Genomic DNA, 18165 nt, shown 5'->3' on the forward strand with positions numbered 1-18165 from the left:
TCATAAAATCCCAGAATTAGTAATTGCAAAGTAATGAAAAACACAGCAATTCAAGATATAGGAATGAGAAGGGTTTTCAAGATTCTGCGACTTCGGATGAGTACAAAATTTCAAGAACCTGGTCTAAGACAACTATTCAAGATTATGGGGATAGAATTTTCCGAAAAGTGTAAAGCTGGGTTTAGACAGGGCAAGTCAATTGATTGATTGAATTCAATTGACTTGAACGCGAATTGAACGTGTAAACCATGCAATTCAACTGACTTGATCAACTCACTTGAATTAAAATAAAAGTTGAACCAGGCTCAACTTTTCAAGCCAATTGAATTCAACTGAATTGATCATTTGACTTGCATTAGTCTAAACCCAGCTTAACAGTGAGATAGAGGGATAGACTCAAAAGTGTAACAGTGAGAAGTGTACTATCTCAAACAAGGAAAAATCATCCATACGCTGGACAAAAATATTCCACACATTTAGTTTTTTCGCTTAATCTTGACCAGTGTATTTTTTTTTTTTTTTTTTTTTTTTTAGTTTGGTTTTATTGTCAAAGATGTATCACATTCATTATTATTTAACTATCAAAATTTAGTTCGAACTCCAGTGCTTCTAAATTTATCACTCCATTACAATTACTTATATAGCTAATGTACTTTACAAACAATTTTAATATTGTTAGTTTGTTTGTTCTGTTGATTCTCTTCAAAGCCGGTCTGATTAGCTCCTCGAACGACAGCCGTCTCCACCCATTCAGAACAGTAGCTATTGTCCGCTGCAGGATTTCCCAAGCTGGAACAACTCGAGTGCAGGTACAGAATTTGTGTTCTAGTGTTTCTAATGCTTGGTTGGTGCAGTGTAAGCAATACTCGCTGTCAACTCTCCGCATCACAAACCAAAGTTTTCGGTGCTCAACTTTTTCGTTAACTGCAACGTACAGCCTGCTTTTCTGTTCCGATGAAAGATTCTTGAGTCCAATATTTCGCCACGTGCATGGCCAGTCGTTTGTCGGACAGTTTCGTTCCACCCGGGGCTGCTCCGTCTGTGCCACGAAATGCTGGTGGATTTGATCGGCGGAGGGGTTTTGTCGAATCTGAGGGGGAATTTGGGATAAGTTTGGATCAGTTTCAGGTCGGGGAGGTCTATTGGTATTGCTGGGCGGGGATTTTGCAGAAGAAGGGATTTATAGTAGGGAAGGGATTCGATCTGTTTCAAGTGCCGGTTGATAGCGAGCGACTTGCACTTATACGCCGGAAGTTGCAGCTTTAGTCCACCATGTTCGCGGTTTCGCGCTAATTGTGCCATCGGAACGCGAGCGATCATCCCACTCCAGAGGAAGGTGCCCATCCTCGATGTAATTTTCGCCATGTGTACATTGAATGGTGGTAGAATTGATGAAAGATACCAGATCCTGGAGGTGCCGAACGTATTCAGCAAAGCCACTTTCTGATGCAGAGTCAAAATCCGCGTTGATTGGAGCCATATCAGTTGCGCAAATTTGCTAACCACCGCATCCCAGTTTATGGTCGTCATCAGCCGGATCGAGTTGACGAAAATCACGCCAAGGATCTTCACCGTGTTGGCCGTCCGTAGCCATGGGATGTCGATGCGGTTTCCCTCGCAAAAACCAACATCAATGGCAACAGTTTTCCCCACATTCAGCTTGGCGCCAGCAGCTATCTCGAAACGGGTGAACAGTATATTCATTGCTTCGATTTGTGCTGCTGTTGTGACGATTACACTGATATCGTCGGCATACGCAACCAGCAGATCATTCCCGCACGCTTGTTCCAGTCTGGATATTAGTGGATGGAGGTACAGTGTTGGCAAAATCAGCAATCAAATTATATTTTCCCGCTCTCATACGCTGTCAATATCACGCGTGATATTGGAACAAAATATCATGCTTGATATTAATTTTACAAGCTCCTTTGATATAGCAAGACTATTCACAACGTGCAAAAATCATGCGGAGAGTTGACTAGACACAAAAATCATTCCGTTGCACATCGTTTTCGTAGAAAGAGAAAGTATAGTATGCTATCTCTTTTTACTGTTCACCGATGGCAGACACGAAGTGACTGCTGCCAGCAGCGTTGCCAGGTCATTTTCTGAAAAATCTGGACCAGTCTAAATATAAAATCAACACAATAGAAGAATTGCATTACAACACACCATCGACTGGAAATGCTCTCGCAACGTGGGGCTTTAGGTAGTGATGAAAACGTCGCTAGAACTATTCCACTGCCGCAGTCAGTTTATGAGCAAAAGAAGGACGTTCATTTTTTGCCTGTAGACTTGTAGACATACTTCAAGTCTCCGCGTACATCGTACGGGTTAGGCAAAAGATGTGCGTCTAACTTTAAAAACTGTCGCATTAATGGCCCTTCACTCATTTTCAACTTCTGTTCAATTTTCATACTGCCGTACTCTAACGGAACTATCCACCTACTCTCTTCTAAAGATCATTCTCTAGCTAATAAATTATCACACTAAAAAGCTTCATGTTAGTATTTCCAACCAACTCTATAAAATCTGGATAAATCTGGAATGCTCCAAAAAATCATGTTTTTAAATAATTTTATGTCAAAGAATAATATTGTTATATAACTAAAATGAAAGTCTGAAAGCGTCATTTTTGAAGTCTCAGGATCTTGAAATGATTCTAAATTCTGGAATTTATATTTTTCCTGGGAATGAAATTTTTTGTTAGTCTGAATTTAATTTTTTAACAGAGTTCAATTTTAATTATCCTTGAATTTCATCATACTTCTATTCTGGATTTCTCTAAACTAATCTTGATAATATCCATACTTATAACATTCAAAGAGTGCTTAGCATTATCTCCTGTAATCTCTTATAAATCGCTCTCTGATTCCACAATTCCCTCAAACTGGTAATAATTTCCAAGAATTGACATAATTTTGTCTCATTTTTTCTCTATGGAATTCCCTTAGAATATTCTTAATAATTTCCTTGGTACGCTCTTCAGAATGACCGTCACATTCTTCTCAGACTAATCTTTTTCAGTATTTCCTAAGTACTCAAGTACTTTGCCATTGAAACTATTCTCACGATTCGTATCAGCATTCTCCTTAAGTTTCATCTTAGGAATTTTCTATGATTTCTCTTCCGAATTCCAACTATTTCCTTTCTTCACAAAATCTCCATACAATTGTCATCAGAGTTTGCAAAAGACAATTTATACCGTCTTCACTTCAATCAAAGGTTGCACAGACTGCATACTTACACTTCACTGTAAACAATTTTCAGAATTACCTTAAAATTCTGAAAGCTAGGGCAATACAGAATTCTAAAGTATTGCAGACTGCTAAGGTTAATCAATATTCACAGGTACTTTAAAACTCTATTTAGAAATCTAATTAATTATCCTCACACACACATCCTCAAACACACATTTCAAAGTCCTGGTGGTTGTTTAGATTCAAAAGCCTTGCTAACTTTCCAAAGCTCAATTGATTGTTTTCAATCCTGGACAGTCTTCGATTTCTCTAAATTCCAAAATTGGGAAAATTCCTCCATATTGAAATATTGATTTTTATAAATCCAAGATTCTAAAAGAAAATTAATTATAGCCAAAATCTAAACAAAACTTAAAACTAAAAAAATCCTGACTCGATATTTTCAAGATTTTTGACAGCCAACAATGTTAAGAAAATGTCTCAATTTTCAAGATTCTGCAAACCATTGCAAACATGTTGTAGCAATTCCATGTATGATGTCCAACGTTGATGGCCTTTAATAATTAAAGTATGTAGTAAGTTTGGCTTTTTTTTTATAAGAGGGTCCAATAATTGCAGTGATATTTATAAAGCAAGATATTTTAAAAATCTGGGAAAATCTGGAACATATTTAAAAAATCTGGAAATAAACGTGATCTGTCTGTGTATCTCACAATACGACTGAGAATCTGTAAAATCCAGATAAATCTGGAATACTGGCACCGCTGCCTGCCAGCCGTTATGGAAGTTTCGTTTGCGTTCGGGTTTAAAGCAAAAATCATTGACCACAGTTTGTTGAGATTTGCAGCTGGTGAGTTTCGTTAGCTTGATATTCCGAGCTACGATATCACAGCTTGCAAAATCAACCGCAACTGTATGCTTGTTGATTTTTGTCTACGAAAAGCAATCGTGATCTTGGGCATTGATGAGATTTCATTTTTTGATATTTTCCCAACACTGATCTTGACAAACCAATTGACTGTTACTGTTTTGATCACTTCTGAAAATGGCAGGTGAAAGAAGTGACAGCCGTTTTACCAAAATTCGCAAAGAGACGAGGTTAGTGCCTAAATCACAGTATTTTTCCAGGCTCATTTGCCGTAGCTTTGCGGAGCCGATATTCATCGTTTGGGTTACAAAATTACTTAAAACTAACGTTAGTAAAGCGGGGGCCTATTACTCGCGGCTATCTCGAGGTTAGGGGTAACAAATTGTAACAAACGGATGGCAGGGTAGAGATTGAGAACACAAGGTTTTTTCGAGCAATGTGCTCTCGATCTCGAACTAAGCGACATACTGATGAAAAAGACAATCAGTGGGGTACACCGATGGGCAAAATCACAGTAAATGTATTTGCTGATTTCGATATTATTAATGCTTGCTGACATGCTCAGCAAAAAAATGCACGCTTAGAATCGATTCGTAAATTTGCTTTCTTAAATTTCGGTACACTCGGATGATTTTTGAATTACATTTTAATAGCGTGTAGTCATGGATACATTTTAGATTCTGAGACATGACAAGATTTCAGAGTTGCCGGAAATTGAGACACTTTTTTAATATAGATATTTAGAAATTGTTGATCGCAATCTGTTATTGGAATCATATAGGAAAATTGAATAACGCCTCACCACCGCCTGTTGGCCTTCAGTTACTAGCCCGGATCGGAAATTGAATCCATCGTGTGTTTGCCAAAGAGAAGCGCAGACTCGATGGATATCTAGGTTTAATTTGGTTTGAGCACATCGATCCCGTGGACATTCGTCTTGATTTTTAAATCAAGATTTAAATTTTTGATCGTTGACACTAAATCTATTCGTTGACAGCCCTCTCCCATACAAAGTTCCACCAAGGGGCGCTAAGATGGTGATTTGTGTTAATGTAATATTACTTATTTAAAATAGTTCCAGTGAACCAAAATTGATGAAATTTTGGATTTCGGTTCCATTTTTAATGCAGATACCGAATATATGCATATATATTATGCATTTACCTCAATACGCCTAAACAAAAATTATAATAATAAAATTTTCCATATGGGCCCTTATTACGGGTGTCACTTCACGGTGAAAACGAAGTGCAATGACAAGTTGTCATTCACGGTGAAGTGATTTCCGGGCAAACCAAATAGGAATCACTACACCGTGAGTGAAAAGTTGTATTCACCGTGAAATGACACTCGTTAAGGGCCATGGTCCCTTAACTATCAAAAGTTGAAAATGATAGTTGAGTGTAATTTTAAAATTTCAGCCAGTATTGGATCGAATTAAAAAAAAAGTAAGAGGTTCTATCTAAGATCCGTAGATTTGACGTAGGATTACGAAAGGGATTTTTGATGTCACAGCAAAAGTATAGTATATATTAAATTTAATTCTTAACACGTTATCAGTGAAAAAGTTCGATAGGTTGAAATTCGGAAGCAATTTGAGAGTTCTATTTATGTTAGAGAAACCACTTTTCCCATCACGGAAACGCTTAGCTTTCTGATTTCAAAATTACGCATTTTCGTGCACAAAACGCACAGAACTTTTTGTTTAATCAATAAATAGTAAAGAAAGCGAAAAGGGAGGAATTTCATGCTAAAATTTTCCATTCGCGAGATATTCGCGAAAATCATATATATTCGAGATTTGTTTTTTGCTTTTTCTAGCGTCCTGGAGAAAACCTTACGAAGTGTTTCTGATTATTTGACATGGTCATGTGGTATTCGGTCATTGCGAGAATTTTTATGTACCACTTCAATACTTGACGCATTTGACCACAAACGTGTGGTAGCTTTGGGAGTGATGTGGCTGGCAGCAAGGCGAGCGAACGTTCAATGAAAATTATGTAACTCTTAAAAAACAAAATTTAGGGTGTTCAACACGGATGTGGCTGGCGAATTGACGCGCTTGGCATAGATGGCCCACAGCGACTCACGACGAGCAACTGAATCAGCGGTTGAGGGCAGCCTTGATAGCTAGCTGCTTGCGAAGAGCCTTTCGTTGTGTACTGGAGAACATCACCACTCACAACACGTGGTGATTGAATGATTGAATGATGGAATTCAATTTTGAAATCTGTGATAGGGAAAGCACTTTGCGCAACACTTGCACATTCGTGCAATTTTCAATAGTGACATTTTGAAAAAGTGATAAATCCTTAAGTTTAACAGATTCGCAGACACATTTCCTATCGATTTGCGTATTCAGAATTAAAATCCATCATCTCTGGATCAAAATCAGACCACTTTCATGCCGCAACCGACTTTGGATTCTAAAATTGCACTGCCAATGTTGCCATAAAAATATATGGTATGTTCGTTTTAACCATATGGGAACTGACATCCGCTTGATGACCTTGACAAATGTCCAACAAATACTCTTTATCAAATTTATGGTGGTCCTGAAAAGGCCCATTTTGTCGTTATGGTTGACTTATGCTGCGCTATTAAGGTGTTGAACATGGATAATGGTGGCGAGCTATATGTTGTTTGGAACGAGGGTGACGCGCTTGGCATAGATGGCCCACAGCGACTCACGAAGAGCTACTGATTCCAATCAGTAGCGGTGCGGCTTCTTCCTCCTTCTTCGGTGAATGGACACTCCTGTGGGCAGCAGCTCGCTGCTTGCGGGCAGGTTTTCGTTGTGTACAATATTCAACGACACGCGCCGAAAGCACTGCTGCTGCTGACGACCGACCGGACACCACCACACACGATGATTGAATAAGCACCGTTCAGGGAGACAGGATCGAATTCGATTTTGAAATCTGTGTTAGGGAATGTGCTGTTTGCAGGCAATCGGTGATAGTTTTGATCACTATTGCAACAGTTGGACATTTGTGTAATTTTCAGTAGTGACCTATTGAAAATTAATAATGTTTTCAATTTAGCAGATTCTTAGCAATAAATAATTTCTAATCGATTGGCTTACTTAGAATTAAATCTATCCGCTATTGACAGAGTTATATGTGGTCAAAACATAACCACTTTTCGCAATGCGGTCAATTTTGGTTTTTTGAAATTGCACCCCCCAATATGTTGCGGAAAGACGTAAACCTACGTCAAAAACGTTCTTAAAATCATCCTGTCATCTTCCATCATCGAGCAGCACAACTTACCTGTTCCTTATCCAGCGACCGGAACAGCAGGATGTTCTTGACTGAATCGCACAACCGTGATCGTTGGTCGTCCGTCTTGGGGAATATCGCCCGGGCACCATCGTCGTCGTCATCATTCTCCGGGTCGTACGTCTCCGCAAACACGGATTTCCTGCGGGAGGCGTACCGATTTACTAGGGGTTCTGGAAGAAATGGGCGAGAATACGGAGAAATGATGTTAGTTAGGCTGTTTTCTGTTTTGGAATTTTAGGGTGCTCGAAAGTTTGCGAATTAATCTCAATCTAATTGGAAATCATCCACCATAATTTATGTTCACGTGTCTCCAATCATTAGCGTATTTCTGGGGAACACTCGAATAAATGACGTCAAGGACGAAAACTCAGTACGCTATCAATCTATTTATCTAAAAACATCATGGTGACCTTAATTTTCCGAACGCCTACACGCTCTCGTCGGTTCGGTGTAATTCAATCACGTAATTGAATTGCGAATGACTAGCTCTTTTTTTTCTATCTCTACCAGTTCTAGTTTTTCGCCTAAAAATTTAAAATTGACAGTAATTCATTTACTGTTGTAAACGTATAATTTTTTACTGACTTACAGTTGAAGGCAGCAGATATTCATGGTTGCCGTGGTGCAATTTGTGTATCCCAGTCAGCCACCACCCACGCACGTCAATCGAGGATGAAATTTATTTCGTGGGAATATGGCGTATCCATTCATTGCACGTGTTTCTAATTGACAACCGGTAATAATGGTGATTGATTCGAAGTTGGATGGGATCCTCAAATAAAGTTTTAACGGCGGCGATGTGGGATTTTTAAGTTATCATTTATGTTGTGACTTGAATTACATAAAACGGAAGACAATCTTCTGAGACAACGCCACTAAGTTCACCCAATCATCGCTTGTATCGTCCAGCACTAATTAGAATTAGTGACGGAGCGTTTATCCCATCGGCAATTAGTAGGTTAGCAAACGAGTGAAAAACTCGTCTGTGTCTGGGTATCTCTGTGTATGATAATTGTTCAGGATTCCGGAAACAGCAGGGATCAACACCGAGAAGCACCGGTTGCGTAGTGCGCTCTATATACCTACATATAAGATGGTGAGTGACTATTGGCTGGAACATTGTCTTGTGAGATTTTCCACTTATATTTGTACCGCATTAGATGGCGACCGTAGGCAGCTGCGGGCGTGGGACAAACGACGGGTAAATCTGAAATCTAATGGCAATTGTATTGCAGCACTAAGTCTTGTTGATTTTTGTAAAACTAAAAATTTGAACTGACACATATAGTCAGGAAAGGTGGAAAACTGTCAAAAAATACCGCCTTGAAAAAGTTTAAAAATTTTAGAATATCATTTTTCTAGTTATGGAACTTTTACTTTCCCAGTATGGGGAAAATCACATTTCTTGCTTCGCTTAACTCAGTCGGTAAAGGCGCAGCTACAAATCAAGAACATGCTGGAGGTGGCTGGGTTCGATTCCCGGTCCGGTCTAGGAATTTTTCGGCATAGGGTATAATTGTACTTGCCACACATATAGGGTTAACTACCCCATTTCCGCACACCCCACTCTTAGTCTTTCTTAATCTAACATAGTTAAGCACCAAATGGAATGTAATTATTATTGCTGGCTTCCAAATTTATTTACCTTTCCATACGTACTGTTAGATTTGATAAAGAGAAACATATGGTTTAGATATTGTTAAAAGTCTAACACTGCTTCTTGATTCTAAACTCGGCCTAACACATTGAAACGTCAATGAATTCACTTCGGCCTATCGAATGAAGATAAAGATTGATTCGGTCGGAGCGCTTCATTTGTATTTGAGAATATTGGATGCAAACATTCATATCACGCGTTCTTATTGATTTAGTTCGGCAGCTTTTGAAATAAAGTATCTACCAAACGCAAAATTTACTTGGTAACGACGAAATCATGCTCAGCAAAAAATTAATTTTGATATCACTTGGAAGCACTTCAATCGTGTCGAAAATATGGTGTTATATTACTTGCCAAAAAGGATAAAATTATCATTAATACAGTACATGAACTGACATTACGCTACTTTTGCTGCATTTGTTTATTTTTGTGGCCATAAAAATTACATGAGATTTTCGACTTGATTGAAGTGCATCCTCTTGGATGTAATAGGCGAAATGGCTCTAATGTTGGCCCATGAATCTAAGATTGGGCCCATCGCTAAAAATCTGCTATTTATCATTGGGACGGTATTAATGGATAAGGGCGGGCTCTTCTCCACACTCATTGGGGCATCTTCCTGTTTGGGGGCTCGTCTTTTTGATAAATTAATCATTTTGTTCGACCAATTTCCACAGACCATTTTGGCGCTGTTCCGCTGGTAGGAAGTGATAAAAATCCCCATATAGAAATTGAGAGAAGTGGGAATAATTCGCTTTCGGTGCATATTCAGGTCAAAAAAAGTGAACGACAGCCTAAAGAAATTAATCAGGGACTTTGAAGTTCAGTTTTTTCCCGGAAATTATTGTTAAACAAGCTACAATTAAATAAAAAGGATTTTTCCTCATACAGTTTTACTTGATAAACTACTCCCAGAGAGCCAAAAAATTCAAATTTGAGAGAGAAAATTTGCTCTCACGACCTCAATCCCTCAACATGCCATGTATTTTTTTGACACTCGATTTATGATTTCCCTTCCACAGATTACAAAATAGAGTACCTGACACTAAAAAACATGTCTGGTACCTCTATATATGCATTTGCTTTAACATTTGAAGTCACTCCTTTTTGACAAATTCTGCATAATCTAAATGCATATATAGAGGTACCAGACATGTTTTGCACTGCAGTGTCCTCTGTAAACAATTATAGGAAAACTGATTGTGTCTAGTTTCCGATAGATGTCACCGCAAACAAGAGCTGTGACATCTGATGGAACATGAATGCAGAAGCTTGACAAAATGATCAATTATGGGATCATGTTGCTGCACTTTGCCTATCGATCCACCCAATCCATTTTCGGCCCTTTCATACAGCGACATGTGGAGGACAATCAGAGGTTATTAAGCTTGATCAAGACAAACAGAGCAAAGAGCCCACTGCTACCGGACTCAGTTTCCGTGATACAATAGGTGGTAGACCACTTTCATGCTATCAAGAAGCAGTGTTAGATTTTTAGCAATATCTAAACAATTGGTTGCTCTTCTGCAGAGAAAACATTCCATTTTGAGAAAAAAAAACTCCGCTCGAAAAATTGAGGCAAAGAGCGGGTTGTGCTTAGTAGACTCAAAATTAGATCTAAGCCTTATATTCAAAGTTAAAAATCTGCACTCAAGAATAAAATAGCAACGCTACCGTGGGGGGGCCGATGTACACCTAAGAAATGAATCAAAGTCCGTACATTTCATACAAAACGCCTAATTTTTGTATGAGGTGTACGGATTTCGACCCTATAAGGATTTCGGTACCCAACGGTATTCCTGAGCATGGGGGATGAAGAGTTAAGACAGAACTTCTAATGTGCAGGGTGTCCATCCAACCGGGAAATCCCGAAAAAAACGGGAATTCGGATTTACCGGGAAAAAACCGGGAGAAATGCGGGAAAATCCAAATTGCACCGGGAAAGATCATAAATAATCGTCCCAAGTAACAATTTTGGTTTTATCATAGTCTTGTAGGCCGAGATTTCGTTTTGAAGAATCATTTAAATTTTTTTAAAACAAGCATTGTTACTTGGAAACAATCATTGTGTGCTTAAGAGGATTTTTGATTGCTTGAAGTAGCAGATTATGATTACATGATACTCAGGTCACATGGACCAAAATTCATAATTTTGTGAAAGCACAACTCTGAATATAAAATGTTCGATTTTGTTGATGGAAAGAAAGTAGGGGGCAATCCCAAGTAATTAACAAGCGTGGTTAATAATAATTCGACTAATAATTTGCCGAAGCCCTTTATTAGTCGTATGTTAGCTTTATATAGCAAAATCAATCCAAATTAGCGGGCATATTGGTTACCTCCAAAGTAATAATTTGGGTTTTATGAGGATTCTGTAAACCATGATTTAGACATGTAGTGCTTTAAAACCTCAAAAAAAATTTGCAATGTTACTGTTACATCCCAACCCATGTGCAATATGTGCTTGTGAACGATTTCCCACCGGAGGTATCCCACTGCGATCAAGTGTTTGGTTAAACGTGTTATCCATAACAAATGTGCAATGAAGATGAGATGGGCATTGAATTGTGCACGGGGAATATATGTTATAACGAGGTATTAAAGACAAGTGTTTCATATGCGGAGAAATATTCCTAACGGAAAGTCCAGAAACAGTCAACAAAATAACTAATAAGGGTGAGTAAATTGACATGTCTAGAAGAGGGAATGGAGTAAATTGATGAAATAAGGGGATCATGAACTTGTTGAACACATTCTGGCGATCAATTAATTTATTGTAGATTGAAAAATAGCAAGCTGGTTGATTTGAAAATGATTGCAGTTTCGTTCACACATCATTATCAATCAAAATAACGCCCCGGTTACTGCTTTAATTTTTACCTGACTCATAACATGCCTTGAATCTGTGAATTTAGAAAAATGTGACTGATTTTCAATACCCGGTTATTTGTTCTAAAAAAAATTAGAAAATCAAGGAATAGCAAAGAATTTAGTTTTCTTCGTTGAGTAGGGCGTCCGGAATGATTTGTATAATCCAATAATGCTATTTTTAAACACAATTAATAATTTTAAATGATGTTATGAGTCTCCGTGAAGCATAAATGGACATCGATCAAGATTTCGATTAACCTGTAAAATATATTTGTAACACATCTGAAAATGTTATAAAATAAATTTTAAGATCGTAACTCCAGGAAGATTTGAAGTAATTTTTATACTGCTTTTCTCCTGCTCAGATCTTGCTTTTTCCGACATACCAAAACAATATTTGGGATAATTTTTGCAGTGAAATTCTTTGATTTTATACGAATTCATGATTCCATGAGATTTTGGCAGAGACATCGCCTGCCTCATTTGTTTACCTGTGCACCAAGCTTTGTTCGTTATGGTTTACCACCACATATTAGTTTTTGTTTTATTTTTCAATGCTCCATGAATTCGAGGGACATATTCTCCATCACTATATTAATTACTACCTAACGTAACATTTGAAGGGCCTATCATCTTGTATAAACAAAACTTGTATGGCCCTTTTCGCGCTAACCGAAATAGGAGGAATTGCAAAACTAAAACATTTTTTGATGCAAAACAATGTCAAAATCTAGAGAAAATTCATAGTCCCCTAGGTAGCAAACTTGAATTAATCAGCAGTTGTAGTTACTCTTTATTCATCAGGACAACACAATCAGAATGAACTAGGGGAAGCTCATAAGTTTTGAAAAGCGCACCGGCGCAACTATCGGTAATTGAGAGATTCACAACTGACAAGAGAGTGAAAGCGGACTTTTGCGCTCTCTTTCTCCATTATTCTCTTTGTCTGCCATCAGATATCCAAGTGCACAGCGAGAAATGCACACTTTAGGCACCAATACATCACACATGTTCTTCTAATTTAAACTCACACATTCAAACCGGTCTGCAAGTATGATAACGTCCAAAGCGTACCAGACTGCTGTTTCCGTGACTGCTGAAAGCTTCAATTACAACCAGTGGTGCAAACCACCATGTATTGTAGAAAATTTGTGGTATGTTTCAAGAGGTGATAGAAGATCGCTTGGCTTACATCAGGCATTTGACCATTCAAAAACTTGCCACCCGCCACCCAAAAAAGCTCGCTTTTAGGTGCACTATTTAACGAGTTTAGTCATGGTAGTGTTATCGACATGCTTAGAAATCAATGCATTAGGGATTAGGCAGACCATCCGAACTGAATTTAACCCTTTTTGAAGCAAATCAAGGTCGAAGATTTAATTGAACCACCCTATAAAATAGTGTATTCATGGTCACTTGTGCTCTGGAGCAGGGTTGCTTCCACTCACTTGCTATAAAATTATATTTTTCGGAATTATGCAATCATTAGATGATATAATGATATGTTGTACTTGTAGGTAACGAGAAGAGGGTGTGAAGTATGTGTTTGACTCATAAAACCTGTCAATTTCGCTTTCAGAGCGTCACAATAAGCGATCTTATGATTCGTGAGCGTTCACTCAGAGTGAGCACTCACGAGTCGTAAAATCGCTGATTGTGACGCACTGAAAGCAATATTGACAGATTTTATGTGTCAAACACATACTTCACGTCCTCATCTTGTAACTTACAAGTACTAATTATCACTATACCATATCGTGATTTCATAATTCTGAAAAACATTTTTTTATAGCAAGTGAGTGGAAGTAACCCTGCTCTGGAGTAAAGAAGTACAGCTATAATATGACCATAAAATCTATAAAAAATCCAAACGCATTTTTTTAAATTATTTACACCTGTGTCGTGCACAGGTTGCACATGTGGACACGAAGCCACTGGATTTTGAAGATCTAAATCATCAACATACATTAATACAAATTTCATCTCATATTTTTTCTTCAAAGTAGCCGTATTGTAGAGCAATTCTGCTGAAAAAATTATATGTTTATCTCTAAACGGTTATTTTTGGACGCCTTTTTTGTTTAAGGCAGGAGTGAGTTTGGTTTATTATTAAATAACCGGGAATTAAAAAATTGGATTTGAATGGACACCCTGTAATGTGCTTTAAGTTAATAAAGTTTTTCAATTCAGTAGTGAAACTGTATGTCGGATGTAGCGGAACGAATTTATGTGTGTGCGCATCTTGTTCCAAAAAACTTTCAAAACTCAACCAAAGATGTGAAATCTTCCGAGAAAGGCACGTGTTGCTGCAAGGGGATTGAATCAGTTTTTATTCTTTATTATAAATCTCTTCTTAAATTTCGAATCCAAACTAAGAGAAATTATTTTTCATGGGAGGTAAAAAGAAAATAATTTTTTAGGGAAGTTCAGAAGAGACATTCAGACGCATAAGTAAACCACAGACAACCAGACATGCTGATTTTTCCACAACCCCCTGGTACCGCCGGTGCCGACATGCTGCTGAGTGAGAATAATAAAGGCACTGACTTTCCCAGGCGAAGACGACGGGACTGACTGCCGTTGTCAGTTATAATGCTTTCCTGTCTTGTACCGATGACGGTAGCACTTCTGAGAAAGCTCAGCGCTTGGGCAGGATAAAATATTTCAACTGGAAGATTATTTGCAATAGATAACGTGATAATTCTCCGGGTCCAATCAAAACTCCAGTAGAAGTAATTTAGCAACCTGCTTTCCATAGCTTTTCCAGACTCATTGGTATAAACTGACCCGACTAAATATAGCCAAACAGTTTCATTTGCACGCATAAAATCCGCACACTAATTAGGAGTCATCTACATAACGAGATATGCGAGCTATTTGTAGAAGGTAATCGAGCGGCGCAAACACGATTGAATGACCCCCAGCAGTCTCGCCCATACATGGTATGCGTAGAGATATGTAATGTGTCACAATCAATTCGAGAAAAAAAAATTACCCATGGTACAACCCAGCCAAGCACCGCCGCGCTGCAATGAGCGTATCGATCAGTTACGCACTATGTCATGCGGCCACCCCAAACCCGGAGCGGATAACATTTCAATTATCATCCGGCTTAGATCTGCCAAGTCGCTGCTAATAAGGAACCAGTTCTAATTTTCCGTCACCTGTTGTTTTGATTTGTGTGTTTAGCCACGGAGGCTTAGTCGGCGTGTTAGTCGGTGATGGAATTCGCATCGCAAGGTTTTTTTGTCTCACTGCTATGAACGAACGGCGCGATGATGGCCCTCACCGAGAGTTGATCACAGCTTACCTCACGTCTCATGTGATTGATTTTTAAAATTAGATTGTATTAATTAGTGTGAATCTATCGAAGCTATGGGAAGTATGGGCAGATAAAAGGCTGAATGTTGAATGCAAAAGAAGGTGACGACGAGCGCTTGCGATGATTGAAATGGCCACGTGAGGGTATTATAAATAACTTCATGATAAGTGTAGCCGTTTGCATTAAAAAGGCGATTGTTATTTGGAGTGAGTTAGAAAACAAAATACGCAAAATAATACATCCACTTAATTTAGTTTTTAAGGCATTTCACGATCGACTTCTTCGGTGTCTTGTATTAGTACAATACACTGAAGAAGTATTCACGTTATAGATTAAATACGCGTGTCTGTCAAGTATAAGCAATGAAGATAGTGGGATTAAATGGAATGAACTAATCCATTTCTCTTTCTTTATATTAAATTGAAGCAACTGCAGTGAAATCCCTCATTTTGTTCCAAGAAACATGTTGATAAATACAACCGAAAATGTTGATTTTTTCAAATATTTCGTTGTTTATTCTAAGCAACAAGCTAGTTGATTTAAATTAAATCGGCTATTAAAATCAAACAACCAACATTATGATTGTTCTAAACAAATATTTGTGCAACTTCATGACACAAAAGCAACCTGGACTTTAAGTTAATTTCAAACACAATTCGCAAAATTACAAAACTGCACTACATTTTCAACACAGGATTCTGGTTAAAAGATCCTAAAATATGGTGGTTTTGCCATGCTTTTCTCTCCGTGCTCTCATTATACTGCTTTTTGCGCTAAAACCAATTTCCAGTGCATCAACAAAAGATCTTGCGAAGGTAAAACGATTGCAATCACAATTAATATTGACTGAAATCCTATCGAATTCAAGTTATAAGCATTTTGTTGGCATTTTGGAATATTATTATCAAAAATGATTTCCTTTCGGTTTTTCACCGTTTTCTTTGATTGTCAAATAAATCATTTTTATTTTGAAACCACATTGCGAGTTTATGAAATTTTATGAACCTTCTCAAGGAAGTCAAACATTATGTGTTGCTGAAAACGGGAAGACACTGTTCAGGTATTTCCAAAGCCGTCGTTTCTTCTGCTCTAAATCTAAGATTATTTTTTTTCGGAAAATAAAAGAAACATGATTTATTTAACGAAGAAACACAATGAGTAGTTAGAATTACCCATCGTCTTACAACATTCGAAAATTTGTGACTATTATGATTTGAAGGCATGATGAGAAATTATAATCCAATATTTTAATTTTATTTTATTTTTAACTAGTTCGTTTATTTACTAGGCTCGTGTGTGACACTTTGCGGAGCCAAAAATCAGTAATGTTTGATTTTACATTTTAAACAGCAGTAGTTCTAGGTTAGAATTGGGTACCAATTACTCGTGGCGGGCTCGACGTTAATGGCTAACAATTTAGATTGGAAGGAGCTAGGTAGGAAACTGGTTTCTAAAGCCTCCTTCAGATACTACTCTCGGACGGTTGACCAAATCCTGGCTGGGCAGGGGCAAGTAGCACAGAAATAGGAGGATAATAAGACTGGGACACAATGGCTGGAACGTTTTGGAAAGAAATTCTAACATCAGACAAACAAAGGAATTCGTAGATCGCCTGCATGTAGGGAAGATCACGGGCTCCCAATACATCTCTTACCTCCAACAGTCGTGCCCTGGAGGCGTGAATGAAGCTCCGATTTACATCCAGACCTTTGAACCACCCTCTCGAAGAAACATTTGGAATAATGGAATGCAACCACCGCCCAAGAAAATTTTAACCACCGCCCAAGTTTATTTAGGTCTGATTAGGTGAGCACCCCACCATGTCCCAGAAATTGATCGTAGAAAGTTGATCCTTTGTTGACATTTTTGTTTCAAATATGTAATGTGGGTACCCCAAGTGCATTTTGAATCGAATCAGACTCCAAGGTATTTGACGGTTAAAGATTGGGTAATGTCTCTGCCCAAAATATTTAGACGCAGTTGGGCTGGGCCGCTTCCTTCAATCTCTAAATTTCTTGCCCAAAAAGACAGATTATTTAGGGAATTTTGCAATGGTCTTTGCAAGATTTCCGCACGTGAACCTCTCAAGGAAACGGCATCATCTGCAAACTGTCGAAGTGTGCATCGATTATCTAAGCAGTTATCAATATCTTTGACATAGGAATTATAAAGTAAGGGACTTAAACGTGAACCTTGGGGTAATCCCATGTGGCTAATTCTAGAAGTTGTCAGTTGACCTAGATTGAGGGTCATTTCTTTTTCTGACAGAAAATTCTACAAGAAATTATTTAAAATACCACTACTGTGCAAATTGTCTGACAGAACACTACCGATCATAAGTTTAAGGACACCCAAAAAAAAAACATGCAAATATGTTTTATTCAATGATCTCTCATTTTACGTTCAATTTTTGATCTCCAAAGGTTATTTCAATGGTATGAATGGCGTAGAATAAGTGTTCTACTACTACTTTTATTACAAAATTTGGCCAACTCAATTCTGAGAAAATCAGTCACGATTCTTCAGAGTAAATTTTGAAAAATATTGTAACTTTGGGTGAACTTGATTATACTATATTGAACAATTTGCCTACGAGGAAAGTTCCATTCAATACCTTTCATACGATCTAAAGAGAACGAAAATTGGACGTAACATGACAGAGATATGAACATAACAAATTTGTCATGTTTTTTTGGGGGTGTCCTTAAACTTATGATCGGGACTGTATGTCTATGGAAACAGAATCAAATGCGCCCTTAATATCCAAAAAAACTGAAGCCAATTGCTCCTTGTGCGCAAATGTCAGTTGAATATCAGATGAAAGCATCTCTAGGCAATCGTTTGTTCCTTTACTCTTTCGGAAACCAAACTGCGTATTTGAAAGTAGGTTGTTTGATTCAACCCAATGGTCAAGTCTTGCCCCAAGCAACAATTTTTGTTTTATTTAAGTTTTATAGCTGTTG

General features: G+C 37.9%; 1 protein-coding gene across 8 annotated transcripts in view; it reads right to left on the reverse strand.

Moving 5' to 3' along the window:
* Positions 1 to 18165, reverse strand: part of Pka-R2 (cAMP-dependent protein kinase type II regulatory subunit) — a 369683-nt gene that overhangs the window by 35238 nt on the left and 316280 nt on the right. For all 8 annotated transcript variants that reach the window (XM_065231879.1, XM_065231882.1, XM_065231880.1 and 5 more), the window contains one exon: positions 7341 to 7522. In XM_065231879.1, the coding sequence (XP_065087951.1) occupies positions 7341 to 7522 (182 nt within the window). The remainder of the gene's footprint in view (positions 1 to 7340; positions 7523 to 18165) is intronic.

The sequence above is a fragment of the Ochlerotatus camptorhynchus genome, unplaced genomic scaffold, assembly GCF_037179485.1.
Source record: "Ochlerotatus camptorhynchus isolate MF236.1 unplaced genomic scaffold, CSIRO-AGI_Acam_v1.1 ptg000361l, whole genome shotgun sequence".
Classification (NCBI taxonomy): domain Eukaryota; kingdom Metazoa; phylum Arthropoda; class Insecta; order Diptera; family Culicidae; genus Ochlerotatus; species Ochlerotatus camptorhynchus.